Genomic DNA, 24,550 nt, shown 5'->3' on the forward strand with positions numbered 1-24,550 from the left:
TTGATTCAAATGGATCTACTCTAGTTGCAACTTAATAACTAGAATAAGCCTGTTTGAATCAGTGGAACTTGAGGAACTGACTCACCAAGTCCCCACTGATTCAGTAGGCCTACTCATGTGATTTACTACACTAGGCAAGAGGATTTCAGCTAAAGTGTTTAAGGTGTTATTACTGTTGGAGAAATTTGAAATTTGGTTATTCATACTAGTGCAGAGAAAAGTGCAGAGAAATCTGGAAAAGTAAAATACATTATTTCCTTACAGTACCTACTTGTATTCATTTCTTTTATACAATGTATCTCTCTTCAGAGAGCAAAAAACGGAGAAGGGAGGAAAAGAAACGAACAAAGAAAAGCTAGATTGAAGGAGAGGTACCTGACTCTCCATTCAAAGATCAATGTTTAGCATAGCCAAAGCAGCTTTCTTTTTTTCTTGTGTGGGCAAGTCTTGTACCCATTGCCTTTTTACTTGAATTAGCTTTTTTTTCTGGTTATGCCTGTCTTCTTATTCTTTTTTTTAAAAAAAAAATAATAATAAAATATCCATTTGGCTTGTTTCTTGGTTGGTGGTGAAGGCTACATGCAGAGCGTATAGATTTTGCCCACACTGAGGTGCTTTCTTGCTGGTAGCAGTTCTGGTTTTTGAAAATGCCCCAAGGATGTGACTAAAGGTTCTTGACATTAATGAGGACACAAAGACAGGCTTCTTGGTGGTTGTTTCTAGGCTATAAAACTGCCTTCCAAAGCAGTTTAGTCTAGCTCCATCTCTGCTCTTCTTTCACTAGCAAGCAAAGAGCTTGCACATGTAAACAAATATTTAAAAAAAAAATGAAAGCATAAGATTGAGAAAAGAAACATTCCTAGACCATGAAATTCCTAGACTACTGAAATACAAATATAGCAAATTGGTACATCACCAAATTCATTCACCGGTAATTTACACTCCTGGCATTTTGGTAATTTAGCAGGTGTTTCATGGAGCTAGTCATAATATCAGCAATATTTTGCTATGATAGCTATGTTTGTAATTTACAAGGTTTGCAGTTTCCTGGGTTAGCAAACGTAATGCAAATTCTCATTGAAACTTGACAAGGCATATGTCATAAGGCAGCAGTTTGCTTAATCAACAGGCCTCAATTGTTGCGAGTTGAAGTAGAAAATAAACAAATGAGAAAAAGGTAAAGGGAAGCAAGAGACACCCGACACACACACTGGATACCAACAGTGCAGGTGCCAGACACCAGGTATCTGACATTAAGAAGCAAAAAAACAGACAGGAGACACAACAGCACAGAGGCAACACACGGGAACATGGATTTATTCCCATGTTCAAACTGGCAAATAGCAATGACATTAGTGAGAAAACGTAATATTTTTAATGTTATCTGGATCTGCTACTTTTTAATTTTTAATGATGCATTTTGAAGATATACTTTCTGTTTCTTAATTGTACCTTTTCAGGCTACTTATTATTGTTAGGTGATGTTGAGTCAGAACTGATTTACAGTAACCCTAATAGAATTTTTAAGTTAAGTGAGATATTTAAGGAGTGGTTTTACTAATTCCAACTCCCGCTCTAGTGAGTTTCCATGACAGAGCTGAGGAATTGAACCAAGGCCTCCTAAGTCCTGGTCCATTAGTCTATCCATTACACCATACTGGGTATATGGTGTAAAGGTAAAGGTAATTTTTGTCCAGTCGTGTTCGACTCTAGGGGGCGGTGCTCATCCCCGTTTCCAAGCCATAGAGCCAGCGTTTGTCCGAAGACAATCTTCCGTGGTCACATGGCCAGTGCAACTTAGACACGGAACACTGTTACCTTCCCACCAAGGTGATCCCTGTTTATCTACTCGCATTTGCATGCTTTCGAACCGCTAGGTTGGCGGGAGCTGGGACAAGCGACGGGCGCTCACTCCGTCGCGTGGATTCCATCTTACGACTGCTTGGTCTTCTGACCCTGCAGCACAGGCTTCTGTGGTTTAGCGGTTTAGCCCACAGCGCCACCACGTAGTATACTATTATGGTGTGGTATACTATTAATTCTACATCCTTGGATGATTCCATGGAGGATGATAATTCAATCTTGACTACAGTGTGCTTGAAGTTACACATCTGTGAAATCAGTAAAGGCATGCACCAGGCCTGGACCACAACCTACTAGGAACTATAGGCTAACATTGTATTATTTAGACATTTCTGTGGTGTAATTAAACATTGCCTGTTCAAGCTGCCACAATATAAAGTTACAGTTGTAGAAGTGTGCCAGGCATTTATGCCCTGGCAGCCGGCATTGTGCAGTTGATCACACATTTCATGGCAGTCTGTCACACGGTTCAGGAAAGCACAGTTCACAAATGCACAGTCCATTGTGTGGTTCACATCATGACTGTTTCATGACATACCTGTTGAACTTGTTCATTGATGTTATTTTTTTCTGCCATTATGTTTTATACCTCTTCAGCAGCTTCATGTTATGTACATGTAACTGGCTACACAACAGGACTTAAGCCAGTTAATTCTAAGACATGCTACAGCATTATATAACATCAGTAGACATATCACTGCATTGAACACTGAAGGATGTAAAAGGAGTTTGTAGTTGCTTATTCAGCAGCAGATTATTTCTGAGGAGAGATTGCTCTGGACTTTTTACTTCATTAGCAAATTTGCTAACCAAATGACAACTATGTTTGCCAAATTGTATTGACATTTTGGCGATATATGTGTTTGTAGAGTATACATTATAGGTAAATCAACATATATTCAAGTTACATGAAATACATACAATATTTCTTAAACAAGATAATGCTGTCTGAGTTGAACAACAAACATTCTGTGGAGTTAAAAAAATCTTTTGGGGTCTCTTTGGTTGTTTGCTTTTGATTTCTCCTCCAGTGTTTGCTTTGGCCACAAAATCAGGAGATTCGGAGCCCATAGTCACTGCTCCAGCTACTGCTGTTCCTCCTCTTGAATGCAAGTAAAGGCCATTTCCTTGTTATGTCCAGAGACAAACTACATCTCCCACAATAGTTTGTTTACACAAATTAATTTCAACCCTTGGTTTATGATCAAGGTTTGTATAGTTAAATTTTTGGCATTTACCAGTTCAAATGGAAGTATGAACTTAGCTTGCTGAAAATGGGAGAAAATACTTCTGATGGCATAGTCATTCTAGAAGAGGAGGATGAAAGAGAAGTAAATTTGTGCACAGACAGCTAAACTTATAAAGAACAGATAGTCTGGAAGGATCCTTAATTAAGCAGTGGTTTCCATGATACAGATATAACTATCCTTCTGGATTTCATGCCTGTTTACAATTTACTACAACTAAACTCATTAAGGTCATAGAGCTTGTTATAAGCTGTAGCCATTAGATGACTTGCAACCCATTTGTATTACCTATCACCCTGGAGCCACTAATATTTCATAGACACAACAGATGTGTTTTGCTTGTCAAAGAGTTTTGTTTTTATTGATATTAATTTTTTCCATGCAGTAGTTAATTCTTCTACCAAATGAAAAATTATTATTTTTTAAACTTATGTGGCTGGATAATAGGCATACGTGATGCAGAAACTACAGACAGAATATAGTATAAAGTCTATGGCAGATTCCTTTTCATTGATAGTTGATGTCCTGTTTCCATTCTCTTTGAATAAATATTACAAAACAAAAAATGTTAAATAATTATTATCGCAATGTATGTTGAATAATTTTAATCTTTCTATTTGTCTATCGCATGTCTTTTTAGAACCATATTATATATGCTTTTGTTGGTATTGAAATTTCATAATTAAATTCAAACATTAATTACATAGAAATCAATATTTTGCAAATCAATTTGGTGAGCAAATGAAGAAGAAATTGTGCAGTTCTTCTCCAGATTTAAAATGCTGTCGCTACATTTATAAAACCATAAAGAAGGCTGACCACCGAAGAATTGATGCTTTTGAATTGTGGTGCTAGAGGAGACTCTTGAAAGTCCCCCTGGACTGCAAGGAAAACAAACCTATCCATTCTGAAGGAAATCAACCCTGAGTACTCACTGGAAGGACAGATCCTGAAGCTGAGGCTCCAATATTTTGGCCATCTCATGAGAAGAGAAGACTCCCTAGAAAAGCCCCTGATGTTGGGAAAGTTTGAGGGCAAGATGAGAAGGGGACGACAGAGGATGAGATGGTTGGACAGTATCACCAAAGCTACCAACATGAATTTGACCCAACTCCGGGAGGCAGTGGAAGACAGGAGGGCCTGGTGTGCTCTTGTCCATGGGGTCACGAAGAGTTGGACACAACTTAACTACTAAACAACAACAACATTTATAGTACAGTTACAGTACAGTTACAGTACAGTTACAGTACAGTTACAGTACAGTTACAGTACAGTTACAGTATAGTATAGTATAGTATAGTATAGTATAGTATAGTATAGTATAGTATAGTATAGTAAAATGCCTCTTTTTTCCTTGTAGGGGACTCAAGGTGGCTGAAAACAATTAGAGCTATACAATGGTCACAGTTTTTTAAAATGCCGTAAAAACTGTATTAAAAACTATTAAATATTTCTAAATATTAAAAGAAGATTCAAAACAGTTTTAAAACATTTAAGATATATAATTTTAATAAATATAAAATTCCTGAGATCCTCACTTACTTCTTAAAAATCTGCCTAAAGTTATTCTTTTAACCTGTTTCAGTGGGTGTTGAAAAATGACCCAAACATATTTAATCATATATTTAATCATATGAACTCCTCAGTTTTCATAGCATACATAGTTGTACCTATTTATCAAATGAAGACAAATTATGCAGTAAACATTTCCCTTTTGTGTATACCAAAACTGTTGTGTAGTCAGACTAATCAAGGGGTACCTGAGTAATATGAAATAAACAATGTGCTATATATTTTAATTTGATATCATAATAATATCCTCTAAACTAAATTATTTTAGTTTTATGCTTCTAGATTTCTTTTTTCTTCTTGGAACTTTATGTTCTTCACAAAATTATATTTTATCATTTGCCTTTATATCCTTTAGGCTAAATGTGTTCTTTCTTTTCTGTTTGACTTATCATCAAAGCAAATCTTTTAGAGTGCTGGGATGCATTTGACTGCACCCAATCAGAATTACTCATCACTTGGTTGACATCTCACTAAAACTGCAAGGCGTATTCCTCTGCATGTATCAGTTAGGATTGCCAACACCTGACTTAGACCTGCTCCTCCATCAATGCAGTGTATGAAATTGCAGCAATGACAGAAGAGGACCTGAATATCTGACTACCAGACAGTAATATGCCAATTTGAACTCAATAATAAAACTGGTTACTTTAAATTTACCTATTATCTAAGATTACCACATGTACAGTATATAAACCAGTGAGCTGAATAGAAGGTAGGAATGGTGGGCTAGTCTAGCCAGGGATCACAGAGTCAAAGCCTGAATTGTATATTTGTTAGGAAGGATGATATTATCTGCCACCTCTTTTATACTTCTCAAGGTCAGCTGCAATCCTGGTAGTAGCTGGGTGAGGGTAGACTTTCTAGGAACTGTATAGTGCTAGTAATTTTCCCCATTATGCAAAGTATTTGGTGGCACTGGCCATTAGGCGTACAAAAACCATGTTCTTAATGGAAATTGATTTTGCATTTGGCTTGTTGGTAAGAATATCTCTGTTGGGTCCCTTGAGTGTGTGGCTATGAGAACTGTCACACTGAGTCCAGCTACTTCAAAATATAAAACTTTACCACTAGGGAGATGATGCAGACTGCAATTTTGCTCATTGCCTCAATGTATTTGAAGGCATCGGCCATAATACTGATAGCATAATTATTCCAGTTCCACCTTAGCTTCATTTACAAACAAATCAAACATTCTTACACCTTAGACCCAATGAATTCATTGAGAATTGTTTCCAGGTGGACCATAAACTGCAATCTGTCTCATTCTATCTGGGAGTAAATCCATTGAACTCAGGGAGACATATCTCTGAGGAGATATTATAGGACTGTGTTGTTAGATTTCTTATCTTGGCACTGATAGTTATGATGGGGGGAGCTTTATATCCGTTCTGAATAAAATAAGAACTTAACCAAAAGGCCTTACATGTGCAGAGATTATTTGCTTTTGTGCCTCAGCAGACACCAAACAACTTGCCCCTTCCTCCCTTGGACCCCTCGTTCTAGAACAAAATGGAAGTTTGGTCTATGTTAGTGTGTGGACCACAGCAAACTATGGCAAGTCCTTAAAGAAAGGGGAGTGCCTGACCACCTTATCTGTCTCCTGAGAAACCTATACGTGGGACAGGAAGCAACAGTTAGAACTGGATATGGAATAACTGATTGGTTCAAAATTGGGAAAGGATTACCACAAGGCTGTATATTGTTCCCCCGCTTATTTAAATTATATGCAGAATACCTCATGCGAAAGGCCTGACTGGATGAATCCCAGGCCGGAATTAAGATTGCCGGAAGAAATATCAACAACCTCAGATATGCAGATGATACCACTCTGATGGCAGAAAGTGGAGAGGAATTAAAGAACCTCTTAAATAGGGTGAAAGAGGAGAGTGCAAAAACCGGTCTGAAGCTCAACATAAAAAAAAAACCCAAGATCATGGCCACTGGTCCCATCACCTCCTGGCAAATAGAAGGGGAAGGTATGGAGACAGTGACAGATTTTATTTTCTTGGGCTCCATGATCACTGCAGATGGAGACAGCAGCCGTGAAATTAAAAGACTCCTGCTTCTTGGGAGGAAAGCAACGACAAACCTAGAGAGCATCTTAAAAAGCAGAGACATCACCTTGCCAACAAACGTCCGCATAGTCACAGCTATGGTTTTTCCAGTAGTGATGTATGGAAATGAGAGCTGGACCATAAAGAAAGTGACTGCCGAAGAAATGATGCTTTTGAATTTTGGTGCTGGAGGAGGCTCTTGGGAAGTCCCTGGACTGCAAGGAGAACAAACCTATCAATTCTAAAGGAAATCAACCCTGAGTGCTCACTGGAAGGACAGATCCTGAAGCTGAGGCTCCAGTACTTTGGCCATCTCATGAGAAGAGAAGACTCCCTGGAAAATACCCTGATGTTAGGAAAGTCTGAAGGCAAGAGGAGAAGGGGATGACAGAGGATGAGATGGTTGGACAGTGTCATCGAAGCTACCAACATGAATTTGATCCAACTCTGGGAGGCAGTGAAAGACAGGATGGCCTGGCGTGCTCTGGTCCATGGGGTCACGAAGAGTCGGACTAAACAACTAAACGACTAAACAACAACAAATGTGTTAAAGACTCAAATGATAAGTAGAAGTGAAGAGGTGAGGATTCAGTTGATAAAAATAATAGACTCTATAAATACTGGAGTAAAAAGCTTATGTTACATATTCAAAGGGGAAGTAGGAAGAAATGGGTCTATTCTAGAAACAAGACAAATCTGGTATCCTATGTAAAGAAAAAAAATCTTAAAACAGGGTTTCCTGTTGTGCAAGTAATCATTTTTATGCATATTTTTATAATGATGAAAGTTAATTCTTACCAGGTGATAATTAACTTCTAATCTATATCAGATAAAATTTTAAGGAGACTGGAAAAAACCCTTTGTGGGTTTTAGCCTGTTAAATTCTCCCATTGCTAACTGAATATGCCTTAAAGCTTTCTTATAGTGATTCTAATCATGTGCACTGACACCCACTGCTGCTGGTAAAGACAAAGCTGATTAATTGCATGGCACCTGGAATGATAATTCTTTCTTAATATTCAGCTATTTTTCTATGCCAAAATCTGAGAAAACTTTATGAATTGTAAATGCTTGTGCCTAAATTGCAAATCTCGGTCAGACCATTTTACAGTTCTGCTAAGCTGAAACAAATGGATGCAAACCAAGTTGCTGCCAGTGATGTTGGCAGGAAGGAATTGACTTAGAACTCCTCATACTTCACTTGTGAATATTTCAGGCACATGTGTTGAGGTGCCATGCCTGGAGTATTTCCTTCTGTGATATACACAGAGTGAAAACATGCCCTAAGTTGCAGTTGGCGTGTGAGCATGGTAGCAAAAACCAGTATTAGAAACTGATGCTTTAAATAAAATACATCCAGTTTATGCTCAAAGCCATAATGTACTTATACCATTGCTTGATGGCAAGATTCTCTGATTACCTGTGACTTCCTCTAAAACATAGTTATACCACATAGTGTGAAATTGGAAAATCTGTTCTGTGTGTGTTCTAATGGATGTAACGGTCATTAAGTATATGAGTCTTCTGACGTTGTAATCAGATGTGATTCAGTCTGTTAAATATCCATGAAGCAACATCTGCTTCACAGAGTGACCTTCTGCTAAAGAATACTTAGCATCTATTAGCAGATCATAGTGCAGATCTGCCTTATTTGAAATGCACTAAACTAGAGTTGTCTACTGCTATTTAGCAACTAGCTTGCAATAATTTATTACAGTTACATAAAGCCTTTTAAAACTTCCATTAAATAATTATAGGGATTATATGATTCTCAGAAACCTTCATATTCCACGGGAATTACTCATTTAATTTCAGGGTTGGTTTGTTTAAAAAAACAATTCCAAGGCATGTTAGATCTGTCAGATATTATATTCTGTAGGTGTTAACTTTTTTTAAAAAATAAACAAACTAAAAACAAAAGCAGTTCTACCATCTGTTGTATATTAATTAGATCTTCATCAAGGGTAAACTCACTCTTAAATGAATGTCATTGAAGCAAACTAATAGAATAATATGCAAATTTATTAGACAGTGGGTTTTCATTTCAGTTTCTGTTTTAGCTCAAGCGAAGGTGAGGATGATTTATAACAAACTTTAATTTTCTTTCTTCTCAGAGCAACCTCCAAATAACCAAGGCCAGTCGACCCTGCAACCTTTGCCACCTTCTCACAAGCAGCATTCAGCACAGCATCACCCATCCATCACCTCCCTTAACAGAAACTCACTGACAAATAGGAGGAACCAGAGTCCGGCCCCGCCGGCTGCTTTGCCCGCCGAGCTGCAAACCACACCCGAGTCGGTCCAGCTGCAGGACAGCTGGGTCCTTGGCAGTAATGTGCCACTGGAAAGCAGGTAATCCTTTAGGACCTTGTAAGACTACAGTTTGGTCAAAATATATGAGACTCCTGACATTTATGCTTCCCCATTTCTGTTAACAAAAGTTGAAGATACTGAGGGTTTATTTCAGTGTAACCAGTATTAGCACTGCTATCTTGTCCCAAAATTCATATCATAACTTACTTCTTCCCTTTGAGTGTTTTTAGTACATATCTAAATACATGATAACTGTACTTCACATGTGTCATTATGTGGAGACAAGCAGAGTTTCCTACGTTATCATTGTTAATGTTATTATATTGGTTATCATGAATAATTGCTCCTTTTTGACAGATATCTATGGTGATGATGCTGTCAGAAAATCTTATTCAGCTTTTCAGCAGTTTAGATATTCTCACCATCAGTATTTTCTTCATACTTGTTACTTCTGTTAGCCCTTGCTTTGTATTTAGATGCCTCCTGTTCTTATGTGCACTTCCCTTCATCCATAACAGCCAGCTGAAATTAGAAGTGTCTCTGTCTGTTTAGCCACAGATTAATTATTGCCACCGTAACAGATCTAGAGCATAAGGGGTATGATTCAGCCCTCATAGATGAACAGCAGTTATAAAGTTAGCAGAGTGCCATCTGTGCTGTAACCTATTGGGAATGTTTACGTAACCCCCTGCTTTGGTTGTGTAATGTCTGCCCTGCATGATCCCCAAGCACTGGAAAATAAGAGCTCCTTGGGAGCTGTCTATCCAACTTTATATGTTTGCAGAGAACTAGCACTTCCATGTTTACAAAGCAAACTGGAACATTGGTGGAAGCCGTCCTGTTCTCCCTATGCAGGAAACCTGCTTCTGTCCTTGTGTAGTCTGTAACACGTGATACCTGGAACACTGAGAAAATGACAGTAATCTGTATCACTACAAGTACTAGATGGGGAAACTCCTGTACCACTAAGACCCAGTGAGTCTCTTGCTTAAGTACAGTGGTTCCTTGACTTACGAATGCCCCGACGTACAAACATTTCAACTTACGAACAACTCCATTCACAAAAATTTGCTTTGACTTGCGAACGAAGCTTTGACTTATGAACAAAAAAATGCGGGGAAAGTGGGAAATGGACTTTGTACTACCCGGTACTGTAATTTTAAAATGTAAAAATTGGTTTAAAAGGCACTTGGTTTGGTTTAAATTTGCTTGGTTTTAAAGGTGTTCTGTTTAAAAGGTGTTCGTTCCCTCCCTCCTTTCCTCCCCTTTTTTAAAACCTAAGTCATCTTAGGTTAAAATAATATATTCTCCTCCTAGTGGTAGAGGACAGATTAACCAGTTTTGCATTAGTTCCTATGGGAACTAATGCTTTGACTTACAAACGGTGCCTCTACATACGAACAAAAAACAGCTAGAACGGATTAATTGGTTTTCATTGCATTCCTATGGGATATGCTGATTTGACTTACAAACTTTTCGACTTACGAACATCTTCTGGGATAGATTAAGTTCGTAAGTCGAGGCACCACTGTATATGGGTCTGTTCAGGTATACGGGTAAATTAATTGTGTAATTCTAGAATAGTGGAGGTATAATTTTTGCATCCAGTATCATGTTTATTTTGGAAGCTTCTTTCTAGAGAGATGTTTTATACAGGTATTTCTCACTTTTTATATTGACCATATTTCTTCTGTAACTAACATTTGTAAATAGGGTAATATAAAGTGCTGCTACTAATTAAAAGAACAAATTGTGAAGGGAGTGCTTTCTTATAGGTGTTCCAAACCTTACAAAATAATCTTTTGACCTTTTTTCCAACCCCCCAATTTTCTGCCGTAGTTGTAAAGACATCTTCCAGGTTTTCAAATTCTAAATACACATCTCCTCCACCTTGGGTTACATGAGCTATGATAGCCACAAACTTTCCAGAAAGATGCAGTTAGGTCTAGTTTAGATGGTAAACATTTGGATTGCACTTCGTTTTGCAGATGAGGGATCATTTCATTAAATACATGCACAGTTCTCTGCACGTTCCAAACAATACCTCCTCTCTCATTTTTACATCCAATCACCATCCATACATAGAGGAATATTTTCTGCCAATCATTCCACACCTACTGATCAACTCAACGCATAGACATATGGGACTACATGTATAAATATATTGTGCATAAATAGAAAACCCCACAGTGATCATTGCACAATCGGTTTCCCTTCTTGGCAGGATTTCCATTACAGGGCCACTCATGTACTAGCTGTGAAATCTGACTGGGACTAATTTTGCAACCAGTATCTGACCAATCATGCAACGAATACCCTGCCAAAGGAGAAAAAAGGCTTGCACGATTACCATCGCATGAGCAGTTTTTTTTCTAACATGATTCCTGCCACAATTGTTTATGTGGCTGTTATTAATAAAATTGTGACCTATTTATTCTCAGGCTGATTTCTGTCTCATCTTTGCCACTTGTAAAGGCTAGGCTAGAACTTTCTCCCTCACATACCATTTTCTCTGTGGAGAAAATTTATTTATTTTGTATAGAGGAGGAGTTAGTTACATGATACCCCATCTGTGCTGTGAAGCTGGTCCAGTCCAGTCACAATATAAGTATCAACCTCAGTAAAAAAATGAGGCCATAGAAAGATAAGGATGATGAACTTGTATCCAGTGGCAATCCTTTGCCTACACACATCATTCTGATAAACAACCATATGTCCTAGGTTACAAATGAAGCTAAATGCTTTGGCCTCATACAAATTAACATAGTGTAGTTTATTTGTAATCACTCACCAAAGGACTTAAGTATCTGCCCTGTGATGAATTTTTCTAGAAGCTTTGATGTTGATTAGTTAACGTTATCATAATTTTTTACATTCTGTTTTAGTAAATGTCTAGTTACTTATGTTTGATATTTAATTATGTCTTACTACATTTAGTTAAATATCAGAATGTGGTGAATTTATATTTAGATTACTTGTGTATATGTATGTTTGAATTATTTCTAATCCACACATCAGTGAAAATATCTGGAGCAATATAAAGGTTAAATATAATGGCAAAAATCCTTAATATGCTAAAGTAAGTCACTGTTAGAGTAGGCCAATTTGAATAAATGGAACTGAAAGAGAAGTTGACTCACTAACTACTTAAGTAGTTAATTACTTCTTAACTACTCAATACTAGGCTCAACAACAAGATTTTGACCAGTAAAACACATGCTCTAAGGCTCAATTTTCCTATTAATTTTTGCTGCATCTCTAATTTTGAAAAGAAATCATACTCAGAAGACAAATGTGGACAGATGATTTTGAGAAGAACTCATATTCAGGTGACAACTGTGGATTATCTCTATATAGGGAAAGTTTCTATGCCATTATATGTAAAAAAAATTGGTGTCGTGGATACAGTGGGGTCTCTACTTAAGAACTTATTCCGTATTGGAAGGTGGTTCTCAAGTTGAAAAGTTCTTATGTTGAATCTGCATTTCCCATAGGAATGCATTGAAAACCATTTAATCCGTATCTGCTCTTTTCCGTCCATAGAAACTACAGTGGAACCTCTACTTAAGAACTTAATCCGTTTTGGAATGGTGTTCTTAAGTTGAAACATTCTTAAGTTGAAGGAAAATTTCCCATAGGAATGGAATGAAAACCAATTAATCCGTTTTGGCTGTTTTTTTTTTTTTTTTTGTTATGTAGAGGTGCGTTCGTACATTGAAGCATTAGTTCCCATAGGAACTAATGCAAAGCTGATTAATAAGTACTCTACCACTAGGGGGAGAATTTTTTTTAACCTAAGATGACCTAAGGTTAAAAAAAGAGCAGGAAAGGATTTTTTTTTTGCTGTTCTTATCTTGGATTTCTGTTCTCAAGTAGAAGCAAAATTTAGCAAATGGAGCTGTTCTTAAGTTGGATTGTTCTTAAATAGGGACGTTCTTAAGTAGAGACCCCACTGTACTTGTCATGAATGCCTCAATCTACTGTAATATATTCATAGTGAAATTAACCTTATAATTTTCTTCAAGGGCCACCATGTATGTCCCTTATGAAATCAGAGGATTTGATGTGTCTTGGCAAACTCTGTCATCCTGGATCTTTTGACCAGGGACACAGCAATACATCTTGTCAGGTCTGCAAACTAGGGAACAGGCAGTGATGAAATAGAAGTAGGACGGAGACTAGAGGGACAGTGGCAGAAAACTCCAAGCAAATCTTACCAAACATGAGTTAGAGCTGTCATAGAATAGCTGAAGGCTATTCCATGACAGTGGTGTCAGCAAAGAAAGCTTTCTTCTCTGCTACCATTGCTTCTGTTCAGTTTCATCCGGTGGTGCAGTTTTGAGTGATCTGTGGCCTGTTATGTCTTGACCCACCAGACAAAGTCACTTGAATCTACTGTGACTTCTATTTTGTAATTTATACACATCCTGTGGATGTAAACTTGATACTGTACCTGCTTGCTTTGTGTGGACGGATTTGTTCCAGTTTCTGCAGCCCAAGGCTATGAGCAGACTCCTTGGAGAGATGAGACCCTCTTCACATGTGTGTTGGATCCTTGCCTTTCCTGGCCTATAAAATCAGCCAGATGAGGATTGACTCGGTGGGTAAGGGGAGTGCTAAATGCTTCTCGGGCTCAAAATATAATTCCATCCTGCCTAAAAATGGCATTTATAAGGCCTGTTTTGAAAAAAAAAAAAACTATCTGAATCCCACTACAGTCTCCACTGTTCCCTTTTTTTGGGGGGGGGGGCAAAGTGCTGGTGTATGTAGTGACTCTTACCTCCAGGGTGTTCTGGATGAAACACATTGTATCTGTTTCAATCTTATTTCAGACCTAGTTATGGGACTGAGACAGCTTTGTTTGCCTTGGTAAATAAGCTACAATGGGAAGTAGATGTTGGAATGTTTCCTTGCTGGTTCTCTTGGACTTCTCAGCGGCTTTCAGTATCATCAACAATGGTGTCTTTCTGGCTCACCTCACTGGAATAAGACTTGGAGACACTGTTTTGTAGTTCTTCTAGTATTTCCTGCAGAGTCAAACTCAAAAGGTGGTGCTGGTGGTGCTGTTCAACACCCTAGCCATTGGCATCCCCCAGGGTTCGTTCTTGACCCCCATGCTATTTAATGTCTAAATGAAACTGCCGGAGTTTGGTGATTCAGTGTTAATGATATACAGATCTCTCTCTTTTTCATCTAATTCCAAGGAAGCTGTTTTGGCTCTAAACCACTACTGCTTATCTATAATGGACTGAACAAAGGCAAACAAACTGAAGGTTGATCCTGGCAAGACGGTGGTGCTCCTGGGCAGATAAGAGAATAGAGTCTTCAGTCTGTATTAGATGGGGTTACACTTCCCCTAAAATTGGGGTTTGCAATTTATTCTCCTATATTAATTTCTCAGCATTGACGCTAAGGTTTCAGCAATGGCTAGGAGTGCGTTTGCACAATTAAAGCTGGTTGTGCCAGCTGCACCCATTCCTGAAAATGTCTGACTTAGCTACAGTGACACATGCCATAGTTACATCCCACATAAAACACTTTACATGGGGTTGCAATGATCAGAAAGATTGTGATGTTAGATTCCACATTAGGAGATATGAAGGAAAGTGCAAACACAGAACTAGATGCAGTTCACCCATGCAAGAATAACAAATATCCTTTCTGACATCAGAGCAGATTAGGTGGCCGCATTGAAAGAGGTGTGGCAGGGAAATAGTGTGTAGGGCACTGACAGAAGCAGCTTGATAGGCACTAGAAAAAAGACCACGTAAGATCTAGTACTACATACATTTGTACTATGATAAAGGTATTTGTCTTTGATTAGGTGAGTTCATTGAGTGAAGCATTCAGCTAGAAATATGAATTGGTGATATATTTAATGTGTTACAGAATTTATAATTGTGTTCAGTAAAGCTGCATGGGAAGATATGTTGTGTTGTTTTTCTCAGGATTCTGCTGTAATTAGTTAGAAACCTGACATTGTATTTAATTATCCCTTAATTTTATTACATTCAGAGGGTAAAAGTATTGAAATAATTAATTGACGTCCAATGTTTCAGCACATTGAATCATTTAATTAACATGCGAATAGTGAAGAAGGTGAAATTTGATCACAAGCAGTTTCCTATTATGCAGTGTTCTGCAAGTCATCAGCACAGCAGATTAAAGGGCATGAAAGGTTTAGAAGCCATTCAAGATTGATGAAGCATTTGTGCTTGTGGACAAATTATGTGATTTTATTGGTGTGATTGCCGTGGAACAATTGCTTTTAATATTGATTAAGTCATTGTGAAAACAGGTATTAATCTTTTATAGGAGGGACTGAATCCATTTGCTGAAGGTGGATGCTCCACAGGAGTATTATTTATTGGAAACAGAAGGGTGTGTAAACATGTAATAGCAGTTAGTGTTTCATGTGCACACCACAGAGAGATTGTCACAATAATGATTTCATATACTCTCCTTTTTTTAATTTGTATTTTGGGAATGTTACCAAATTGGGCCATTGCTAGCAAGTATTTCCTTCAAATTTGTATATTTGAATGTACAAAGGAGTTCATTTTCATTATTATTATTATAAGTAGGAGTAGTAGTCGTTGTCGTCGTTTAGTCATGTCCGACTCTTCATAACCCCATGGACCAGAGCACGCCAGGCCCTCCTGTCTTACACTGCCTCCCGGATTTGGGTCAAATTCATGTTGGTCGCTTCAGTGACAGTGTCCAACCATCTCATCCTCTGCCGTCCTCTTCTCTTTCCTTCACACTTTCCTAACATTAGAGGCTTTTTCAGGGAGTCTTCTCATGAGATGGCCAAAGTATTGGAGCCTCAGCTTCAGGATCTGTCCTTCCAGTGAGCACTCAGGGTTGATTTCCTTCAGAATGGATATGTTTGTTCTTTTTGCAAAGATCAAGATCCTCCTCCAGCACCACAATTCAAAAGCATTAATTGTTCAGTGGTCAGCCTTCTTTATGGTCCAGCTCGCACTTCCATACATCACTACAGGAAAAACCATAGCTTGGACTATGCAGACTTTTTTAGCTTTTTTGTTGGCAAGGTGATGTCTCTGCTTTTTAAGATGCTGTCGAGGTTTGTAGTTTTATTTATATGCCGCATTTCTCCCAACAAGGAGAGTATACGATTTAAAATACTGTTAAAAGTTTAAAACGTGAAAACATGAAGAAGATTAAAATTGGCTTCGACATACATCACCGTTCCCTGATGATGAGGTTAAAACACAAAGACTTCCATCTACATTCAGGAAATTTGGCTAGAATTATTTAGCTCCCTTCCTTCCAGCATATCGCCTGTCATAATGTTCTTTCTGTAGGAGGTGCCGGGCCCCTTAATAGCTAATTTGCTCTTTATCTTCTGGTAGCCTCTTGCTCTTTATCTTTGGTAGCCTCTCTAACGTCCCAGCAAACTAAAGTAAAGATTGGAATACAGAAGTCTTACATGTACAAAGTATTCAGAAATATTTTTATAAATCAGAACAGAATTTTAAAATCCTAGGAATAAGCTCCATTAAACTCAGGACTTGCTTCTGAGTAATTAATGAGCAGGCTTGTGCCATCAGTATATGAGCATACTGTACATCCCAAATCAATGTTCTCTTTAGATAATTTATCCTACAATATTTGTTCAGTGCAGTAGATTTTACTTAATAGAACATAGATTTGCTTCATATCTATTTGTTATGGGAAGGTGAAATTGCAGGCAAATGGCACATGAAGTAGATTGTGTGAAATTACTGTTAGCCAATAACTGTGTATGTAGCAGAACAGTGAATTTTACCTCATTTATGAACTTTTTGTTTATAAAATAATACTGTACAGATCACCTTCAATATGAAAATTGTCCAGAGTTAATAGTCCATCAATTGGAAGCATTATTAATTCTAGACTATAACATGTTCTCAGTCTGAATATAAATTTATGCAGGTTCACTAATACAAGGCATCACAGCTACAGTTCTTTTGTTTTCATATTAGATGTTTATTTCTTACACTTTAAATAACCTTTTGGGGGGCCATGCAAGTACAGTGGTGTCCCGCTTGATGACGATAATCCGTTCCAGGAAAATCGCTGTTAAGCAAAATCGTCGTCAAGTGAAAAAAAAACATTGGAATGCATTGAAAACCGGTCAGTGTGTTCCAATGGGGAAATACCTCATCATCCAGCGGAGATTGCCCATAGAGAACCGCCGATCAGCTGTTAAAAATCGCTATCTTCCGAAGCAGGGGTCCAGAAAGCAGCCATTTTGTGAAGGGAGGGAAGCCATTTTGCGGAGGGAAGCCATTTTGCGGAGCCGGAAAAATCTTTGTATAGCAAACAAGCGGTTCGCAAAGCAGGCTCCTAATCAATGTAATGCGAAAAACCCCATTGGAACCATCGTTTTGCGATTGCAATAGCAATCGCAAAAAAAGTCACGTTAAGCTATTTCGATGTCATGCGGGATAAGCGTCTAGCAGGGCACCACTGTACTTTCCACCTTCTGTATAAAAAAATGGATATCAGTGTATTTGATTCTGTATGGGTCAAATAGTCACAGAAACTACTTTCATAAGAGCACCGTTCCACTTCATCAGGTGATAGTGGAAAATGATAAAGGACTAACAGTATTAAAACTTCCAAGTGGGAACCAACCTACAGTAACGACAGTCTCATAGTGCAGGAATGCATGGCTTAAGAAACAGTTATGTGGACAGCACCCCAATTATCTCCTGGTCAATAATTTCTATATGCAGCAGCTGAACCTGTGGCTTAAATTAGGCATTCTTCAAGCTGAAACTCAGGGATTCCTATGCACAATGCTGGACCAAGTCATTAGCACTAGATATTGTCAAAAATAATTATGAAGCAAGGCGTAAGTGATATATAGAACCTGTCAATAATCTAAAGAAACAATTCATGTCTTATTGGGAATGACCTAAACTAATATTAACAAGTTATAGGTATAAAACTCATTTTTCAGCTGTTGGCTAAATCTTATGGATTATTCACTTATTTCCCTCCATTTTATAAATTCCAGCCACCTCCAGTTTTGAAAATGAAACTTCAGTACTATACTGGAACACACAAGTCACAAATTCCTTTAATAAGTCAGATGTTATACTTCTGGATAAGCAACAAAGAAAGACATGCCTTATAGAGGCTGAAGTTCTATATATAAACAACCTCAAAAGCACAGGAATAACAAAACTTACTAAGTACCAAACATTGAGAAATTAAAAGAATATGGAAGCAAGACCGGGTCAGCCTCTTTTCCATACTAATTTCAGGACATGTGCCAGCATCTTTCATTACCAATTGAAAAGAGCTTTAAAACTCTATGAAACAATGTAAAGTTGCCAATAGCTGCTTATTTGATTCTTGAAAATAAAAAATTAGTGATTTTGCAGTCACTCGTCCACTGATTATTTTAAGTACCTGACTCCTGCCGTATTTGCCAGCACATAAGACTGGGCGTACAAGACGACCTCAAGATTTCCACTCAAAATCTAGCATTTGTTAGATACTTGCCGTATAAGACTACCCCTCCCTCTGCCTTTTACCCCACTGGAGGGGCCAAAGAGGGAGGAGAAGGAAAGCAAGTTTCTGAGGCAGGCTACCAGCTGGCCCAAAGCAAAGGCCAGCGCCTGCTCGCTCACCCAGCCTCCGGAGGTCTCCTCGGGAGCCCGGCATGGCGGCGGCACTGGCGACAAGCGGGGCGGCGCTGGCTTGTCACAGGCGCCATTTGCTTGCCAGCTTCTCTCTTGCTTGCTTGCTGCAACAGATTAGGTCACAGGGAAGAAGGAGGCGGCACTGCTGCTGCTGCTTTCTGGGAGGGCAACTGTCAAGGAAATGACTGAGCCGGTGGGGACCTAGCTCCACCCGCTTCCCGGGCTGGGCTCGCCTCTCTATGCTGCTTCCTGCTGGGCCATGTGGCTCCTGAGAGCCGGAGCCACCCATTGCCTCCTCGGGAGAAGAGGCGCCACCTCCACCGCCTCCTCTTCTTCCTCCTCCTCTTCCTTGTTCACCTCTCCTCTTTCCTCCTTGCGCTACGTGCTGCCCGCTCTGGGTGCACCCAGCGTATAAGACGACCCCCCACTTGAAGGCATGTTTTTCAGGGCAAAAAAATCATCTTATACACCGGCAAATACAGTAATTTTTAGACTTGACATTTTGGTCTGCCCCCATGCACAACTAATGCTGCCAAAAAGATTAATGATAGTAGTAGATATAGCAGCAACAGCAAACATGTTTACAGTCAAAGTGGCCATTATTCTTAGACCAAGTCAAATTACCATTGTGTGCACATACCCTTAAATGAACTAGAATACCAGCATGTGCTTTCTTTATGAAAACAGTCTATGTCAATGCTGTGTGTTTACAATGCATAAATGCATGTCATACAATCACCTTATTGCTCTCCACGCCTACACTGATTTTTGTGAAGGAGTCTGGACAACAAATTATTTCACAAATTTATTATATGGCAATATAGTAAATATTGAAAAATTATTGGTTGTAACTATGTTATTTAGATAGAGAGAAGAGACAATAATATGAAACAGTCAGTGTTTCTCTTCCTCCTCTGTTTTTTTTAAATCTAAAAAGAGCATCTAAGTTAGATTCTTCAGGCAGTAGCAGCAGCCTCTGTTAATATTAGTTTGGGAACATGGTTAGAGCACTTCACTTTTGTTCTACAATAAAGATATGCTTCCTCTATTTCTGTATGATCCTGAAGTAATACATGTCCTTCAAGGTTCACCCTTCCCTTGCCTTAGCTTATCTACTTCAGCTTTGCATCAGTAGTTGTGGAGAATCCAGGAACCATTTTCCACCCTCCCTTGGTCTATACAGCCTGTATCCAAGTCTTTTGATAAAACCAGAAAAGATTAGAAAAAAAATACTCTTTCTTTGGGCAAAGTACGTTGTGAGAGGATGCTTATTTTACAGCAGAGGGGATTTATCCCAGAGGCTTCTGGGTTTGTGATATTCTACTTAGGGTTGCCAAAGTGTTCTGTAGAAATAGCCTTAGGGGCCATGTGGGGACCATATAATGCATAGTTCCCAAACATAATTTACTTATGATAAGAATATTCATATCACTAGCCAAATAACAATGCTCATATCAGTCAAACCTTGTGTTTATAGCCTTGTACCCCCAAACATAAAGGGCCAGTTTCTAGAGATATGTCTTCATATCTCTAAGATCAACAAAAAATTCACTGATCCCAACTCTCAGGAGAGCACATTCTACAATTTTGGAGCAACACCAGAGAAGGTACTTTCTTGGTGTCCATGAAGTGGGTATCCAGAGGTGATTATATTCTCAAACACATTTTTCTGAAAGTTGGGATCTAGATCAGCTCAAGAGTTAACTCTCAGCATTATACTCGGCTTTTTGCATTGGCGCTTGCGTGCTTGAAATCTGTATAAAATTCTCTAGCCACACTGCACAGAACTAAACATTGGCAGTTTTCATCATCATCTTAGAACTGCAGAGCTGGAAGCAACCCCATGAATCACTGAGTCCAGCTATTGTCAAAGAGGCACAGTGGGAAATCGAACTCCCAACTTCTGGCTCTGCAGCCGGATACCTTCACGACTGAGATATCCAGCAGCCCACGTTTCTTCTGGATGCATTTATTTCTTTTTGAACAGCAAGCAATGGGTTGTTTATTTTGCACCAATTCAGCTCACATTCTTTGTACTCCTTTTCTGACATGTGTGATACCTGTCTTGGTTTAAATCTGTGTCAAGAGCGTGTCCTGCAGTGACATTTTCAGTGATGTCTTTGAAGGGGGGTGGTATGCAATCACTGCAAGATCTGTTGCTTTTCCTCAAAAAAAAATAAACATGGTTGCTTGCCACATTCCTACTCCACAAGCCACTTTCCACAGACAAATACACATTTTATTGTCTTTATTACATTATTTTAGAAAGTAGGGGGAATAAAGTCTTTTCCCATTATTCCTCCTAAATCAGTCCTTTATCCAAGAAGAGAGAAAGGTGAAGGAAGGAGACTGCAATCCTCAGTGGTATGTAGCATGGGAGCACACTAGGACTGGTGAATTTGGGAATTAAGAAAGTCCCACACCATCAGCTCTAGCTTCTTGGGCAGGACTCATGCAACTCATAACAATTGTCTGTACTCAACCCCATGCCCTCCAACCAAGTGTAGAGTCAACTTTTCTCTCCTAATTTTCAGTGCTCCTCTGATTGCTCCACTGGGTAACTTTTCACCCCACTGTTTGGCTTTCCAATTCCCATTCTCAGTATTTTACTTTTGAGAAGTCTTGCTTTTTCAGGCTCCTTTTGAGTTCCCAATATTTCCAAATCCTTCTTACCTCTCTAGTTTTCCTCTCACCCCTCTGTGCTGGTGGAACATTTTTGCCTTGAAACAAGGAGGTATTCCCCCTTCAAGTATATGCCTGTTGTCTCTCCTTCAAAAATATTTTTGAAATATTTGCCAGTCTGTATCAGATCAGTGCTGAAGCTACCGTACTAGCTCTTAAGTTTTCTTTCTTTACATTACCAGGCACATTGTTTTATTTCCTCATGCAGTTGCTGTGCCTTCTCTCTATATAGGCTAACAACTGACAGCCACATCAGCTGAAAGTAGAAGGTGGATTAAAAAGGAATGACAGAGGGCAGGAGGGAGGACAGTGGTATTAAGAGAATTGTTAATTGTTAACTTGAACCAATCAGGAAGTACAGTGTCAGCTCTTGCAACAATATTAATTTATGTTACTGTTGTCAATGTTTACAGCAATTTGGGCAACAAATCACCAGGGACCCAGTTTTTAAAAACATAAAGTAAGCCAATGAAATCTAGTGTTTCCCCTCTGTGTAGCCATACCCTGAGGCTATTTTACTTTCCACAAATCAAGAAAATGCAAAGTAGAAAAGGCTGTAATGTTTCAAGAACATTTGAAGCTAGTAGTTAAAAAAGGAAGACCAAACATGAAGTGGATTCACTCAATAAAGTAAGCTGTAATCTTTTAGTTTGGAAGCCCTGAGCAGGTATTTTAATGGCATGGCCTTTTGGATGTCATTAAATTATAGGGTCACCATAAATGGGAAGTGAATTAACTACACTTGGTGACAACAAGGAACAGGGCTAACTCAGAAGTGGTTCTGTCTAGGAGGCCACTTAGGGAGGGTGTGGCTGATATATAAAGCAGCTTGTGTTGCATGATTCCTTTGGGTAGTCCCATGAGAGAGATTTTAGGTTAATAACAGGTTTTGCTCTTTGGTTAGCAAAGGGTTATCCCTACTCTAAGCTAAAAATAGCAAGCTTATTGTTAGGAATTACTTTCTCATATTTTAATGAATAAATGATTTCAGAAAGATTTTCCACCTCTCTTTGTCCACAAATCTATATGAAGTTGTAGGGAGAAACTTACATTGAAGTTTAGATGAGACATCAGATAGCATTATAATGTTGTTCTTACTTGTAATGAATTTTCTAGGCAGGGATTTCAGTGGATTCTTCACAGCACATAAAATACATTTCCATTATTTGCTACTTTTAGCACAAACCTATAATATAAGAAACTGTTTCCGTCTTATTCTCATGCTGATGGATAAGTGGCTCTCTTTAATGTGGCTGCTATTTATTTTGTAAGAGTTCCAGTTGGTGGTCTGAGCTATACTGCCTTTGGCTGGATTTACAAGCTGTTCCTGGTTCTTTAAAATATGTTGTTTCCAGCTAATTTGATTTTATTACCCCACTTCTGTACTTTCTCATCCTGCACATTTCTTTTTTAAAAAAACTTGTTTTACATTCCTGATTCTCTTCTAAGGAACTTGTACCGTGTTTCCCAAAAAATAAGACACAGTCTTATATTAATTTTAGCTCCAAAAATGCATTAGGACTTATTTTCAGGGGAATTTTTTTTTATTTTTTTTTAATCAACAACCATTGATTCAAATACAGTCATGTCATCTTCTTCTGGTTGCTGCACAATGGTGGAAGGCGGGGTTTCACTTAACTAGGGCTTATTTTGGGGGTAGGACTTATATTACAAGCATCCTGAAAAATCATACTGTGGCTTATTTTCAGGTTAGGTCTTATTTTCGGGGAAACAGGGTAATGCATTCCTCTCAGCTTTGTGGATCAAAGAGGGGGAGGCAGAGCAACAGTAATATTCTATTGTAATTAAATTACATTTAAAATATGTAGCCGGAAATGAGAAGTACTAAGTTTTGTGAAGAATTTAAATATGATTACAGAAATATTTTTGGTGTTGTTGTTTAGTTGTTAAGTCGTGTCTGACTCTTCGTGACCCCATGGACCACAGCACGCCAAGCCCTCCTGTCTTCCATTGCCTCCTGGAGTCTGGTCAGATTCATGTTGTTAGCTTCGATGACACTGTCCAATTAGCTCATCCTCTGTTGTTTCCTTCTCCCCTTCTCCTCTTGCCTTCACTGTTTCCCAACATCATGGTCTTTTTCAGAAATATAGCTGTTGTTAAATCTGTTGCAGGGAAATTTATGATAGGTTACAAATTTGTACATCCTCAAGTAAGACAGGACTAGGAAGAGATTTCTATTTAGAGCTCTGGACATCCATTTTCTACCAGAGAAATCAACATTGAGATAGGAGGACTGAAAATGTTAGGCAGTTCCTTATGTTTGAACACTACAGCGTTAAAGCATTCAGATTTTGTAACAGTTAATATTTTACAAAATAACATCACAGCCGAATCATCAAGTATGCAGAATTCTGTGAGATGTCTTTTGCTAAATAAGTCATTGTAGGTTTTTTGTTTGTTTGTTTCATTGATTACGTTTTGTTTTTTTATTTGAGGTAATTGAATAGCCATTTGCACTAATAGTTGTTCTCTTGATTTGTAAGCCTGCTTAGTTGCTAATCTTGTTAGTGGTGTTAAATAGAAAGACTCTTCAAGATTGTGTAGATATTATTGATTTATCTTAGCTAGATACAAATGGGATTCTCCTCATAAAATATATTATAAACAGCTATTCAAAAACCATAAAAACTAAGAAAAATTTCTTTTCAAATTTATTATTCAATTCCTTTAGCATTATGTATTGGAACAACTGGCATGTTTCAATAGCAACTTGATCACTGCAACCATTAAAATTATTAAACATGCAACACTGTAATAAAATTAAACAAATATTTTTCATATAATAAGTTCCAGAAAAATAACACAATTTTCAATGTTCTAAACCTAAGGAACTAAATTTGGTGGACAGAGTGCCTTAAGAACTATGGATGGAGGCTCATAACATTGTACAGGAGGCAGCAACAAAAACCATCCCAAAGAAAAGGAAATGCAAGAAAGCAAAGTGGCTGTCCAACGAGGCCTTACAAATAGCAGAGAAGAGAAGGAAAACAAAATGCAAGGGAGACCGGGAATGTTGCAGAAAATGGAATGCAGACTTCCAAAGAATAACAGTGCAAAGAAATAGAGGAAAATAATAGAAAGGGGAAAACCAGAGATCTGTTCAACAAAACTGGAACTATTAAAGGAACATTTTGTGCAA

General features: G+C 38.3%; 1 protein-coding gene across 10 annotated transcripts in view; it reads left to right on the top strand.

Moving 5' to 3' along the window:
• TENM3 (teneurin transmembrane protein 3) overlaps positions 1-24,550 on the top strand; it is a 1,852,170-nt gene that overhangs the window by 1,614,921 nt on the left and 212,699 nt on the right. For all 10 annotated transcript variants that reach the window (XM_078393883.1, XM_078393884.1, XM_078393889.1 and 7 more), the window contains one exon: positions 8,851-9,088. In XM_078393883.1, the coding sequence (XP_078250009.1) occupies positions 8,851-9,088 (238 nt within the window). The remainder of the gene's footprint in view (positions 1-8,850; positions 9,089-24,550) is intronic.

Source organism: Pogona vitticeps, chromosome 5, assembly GCF_051106095.1.
Source record: "Pogona vitticeps strain Pit_001003342236 chromosome 5, PviZW2.1, whole genome shotgun sequence".
Taxonomy (NCBI): domain Eukaryota; kingdom Metazoa; phylum Chordata; class Lepidosauria; order Squamata; family Agamidae; genus Pogona; species Pogona vitticeps.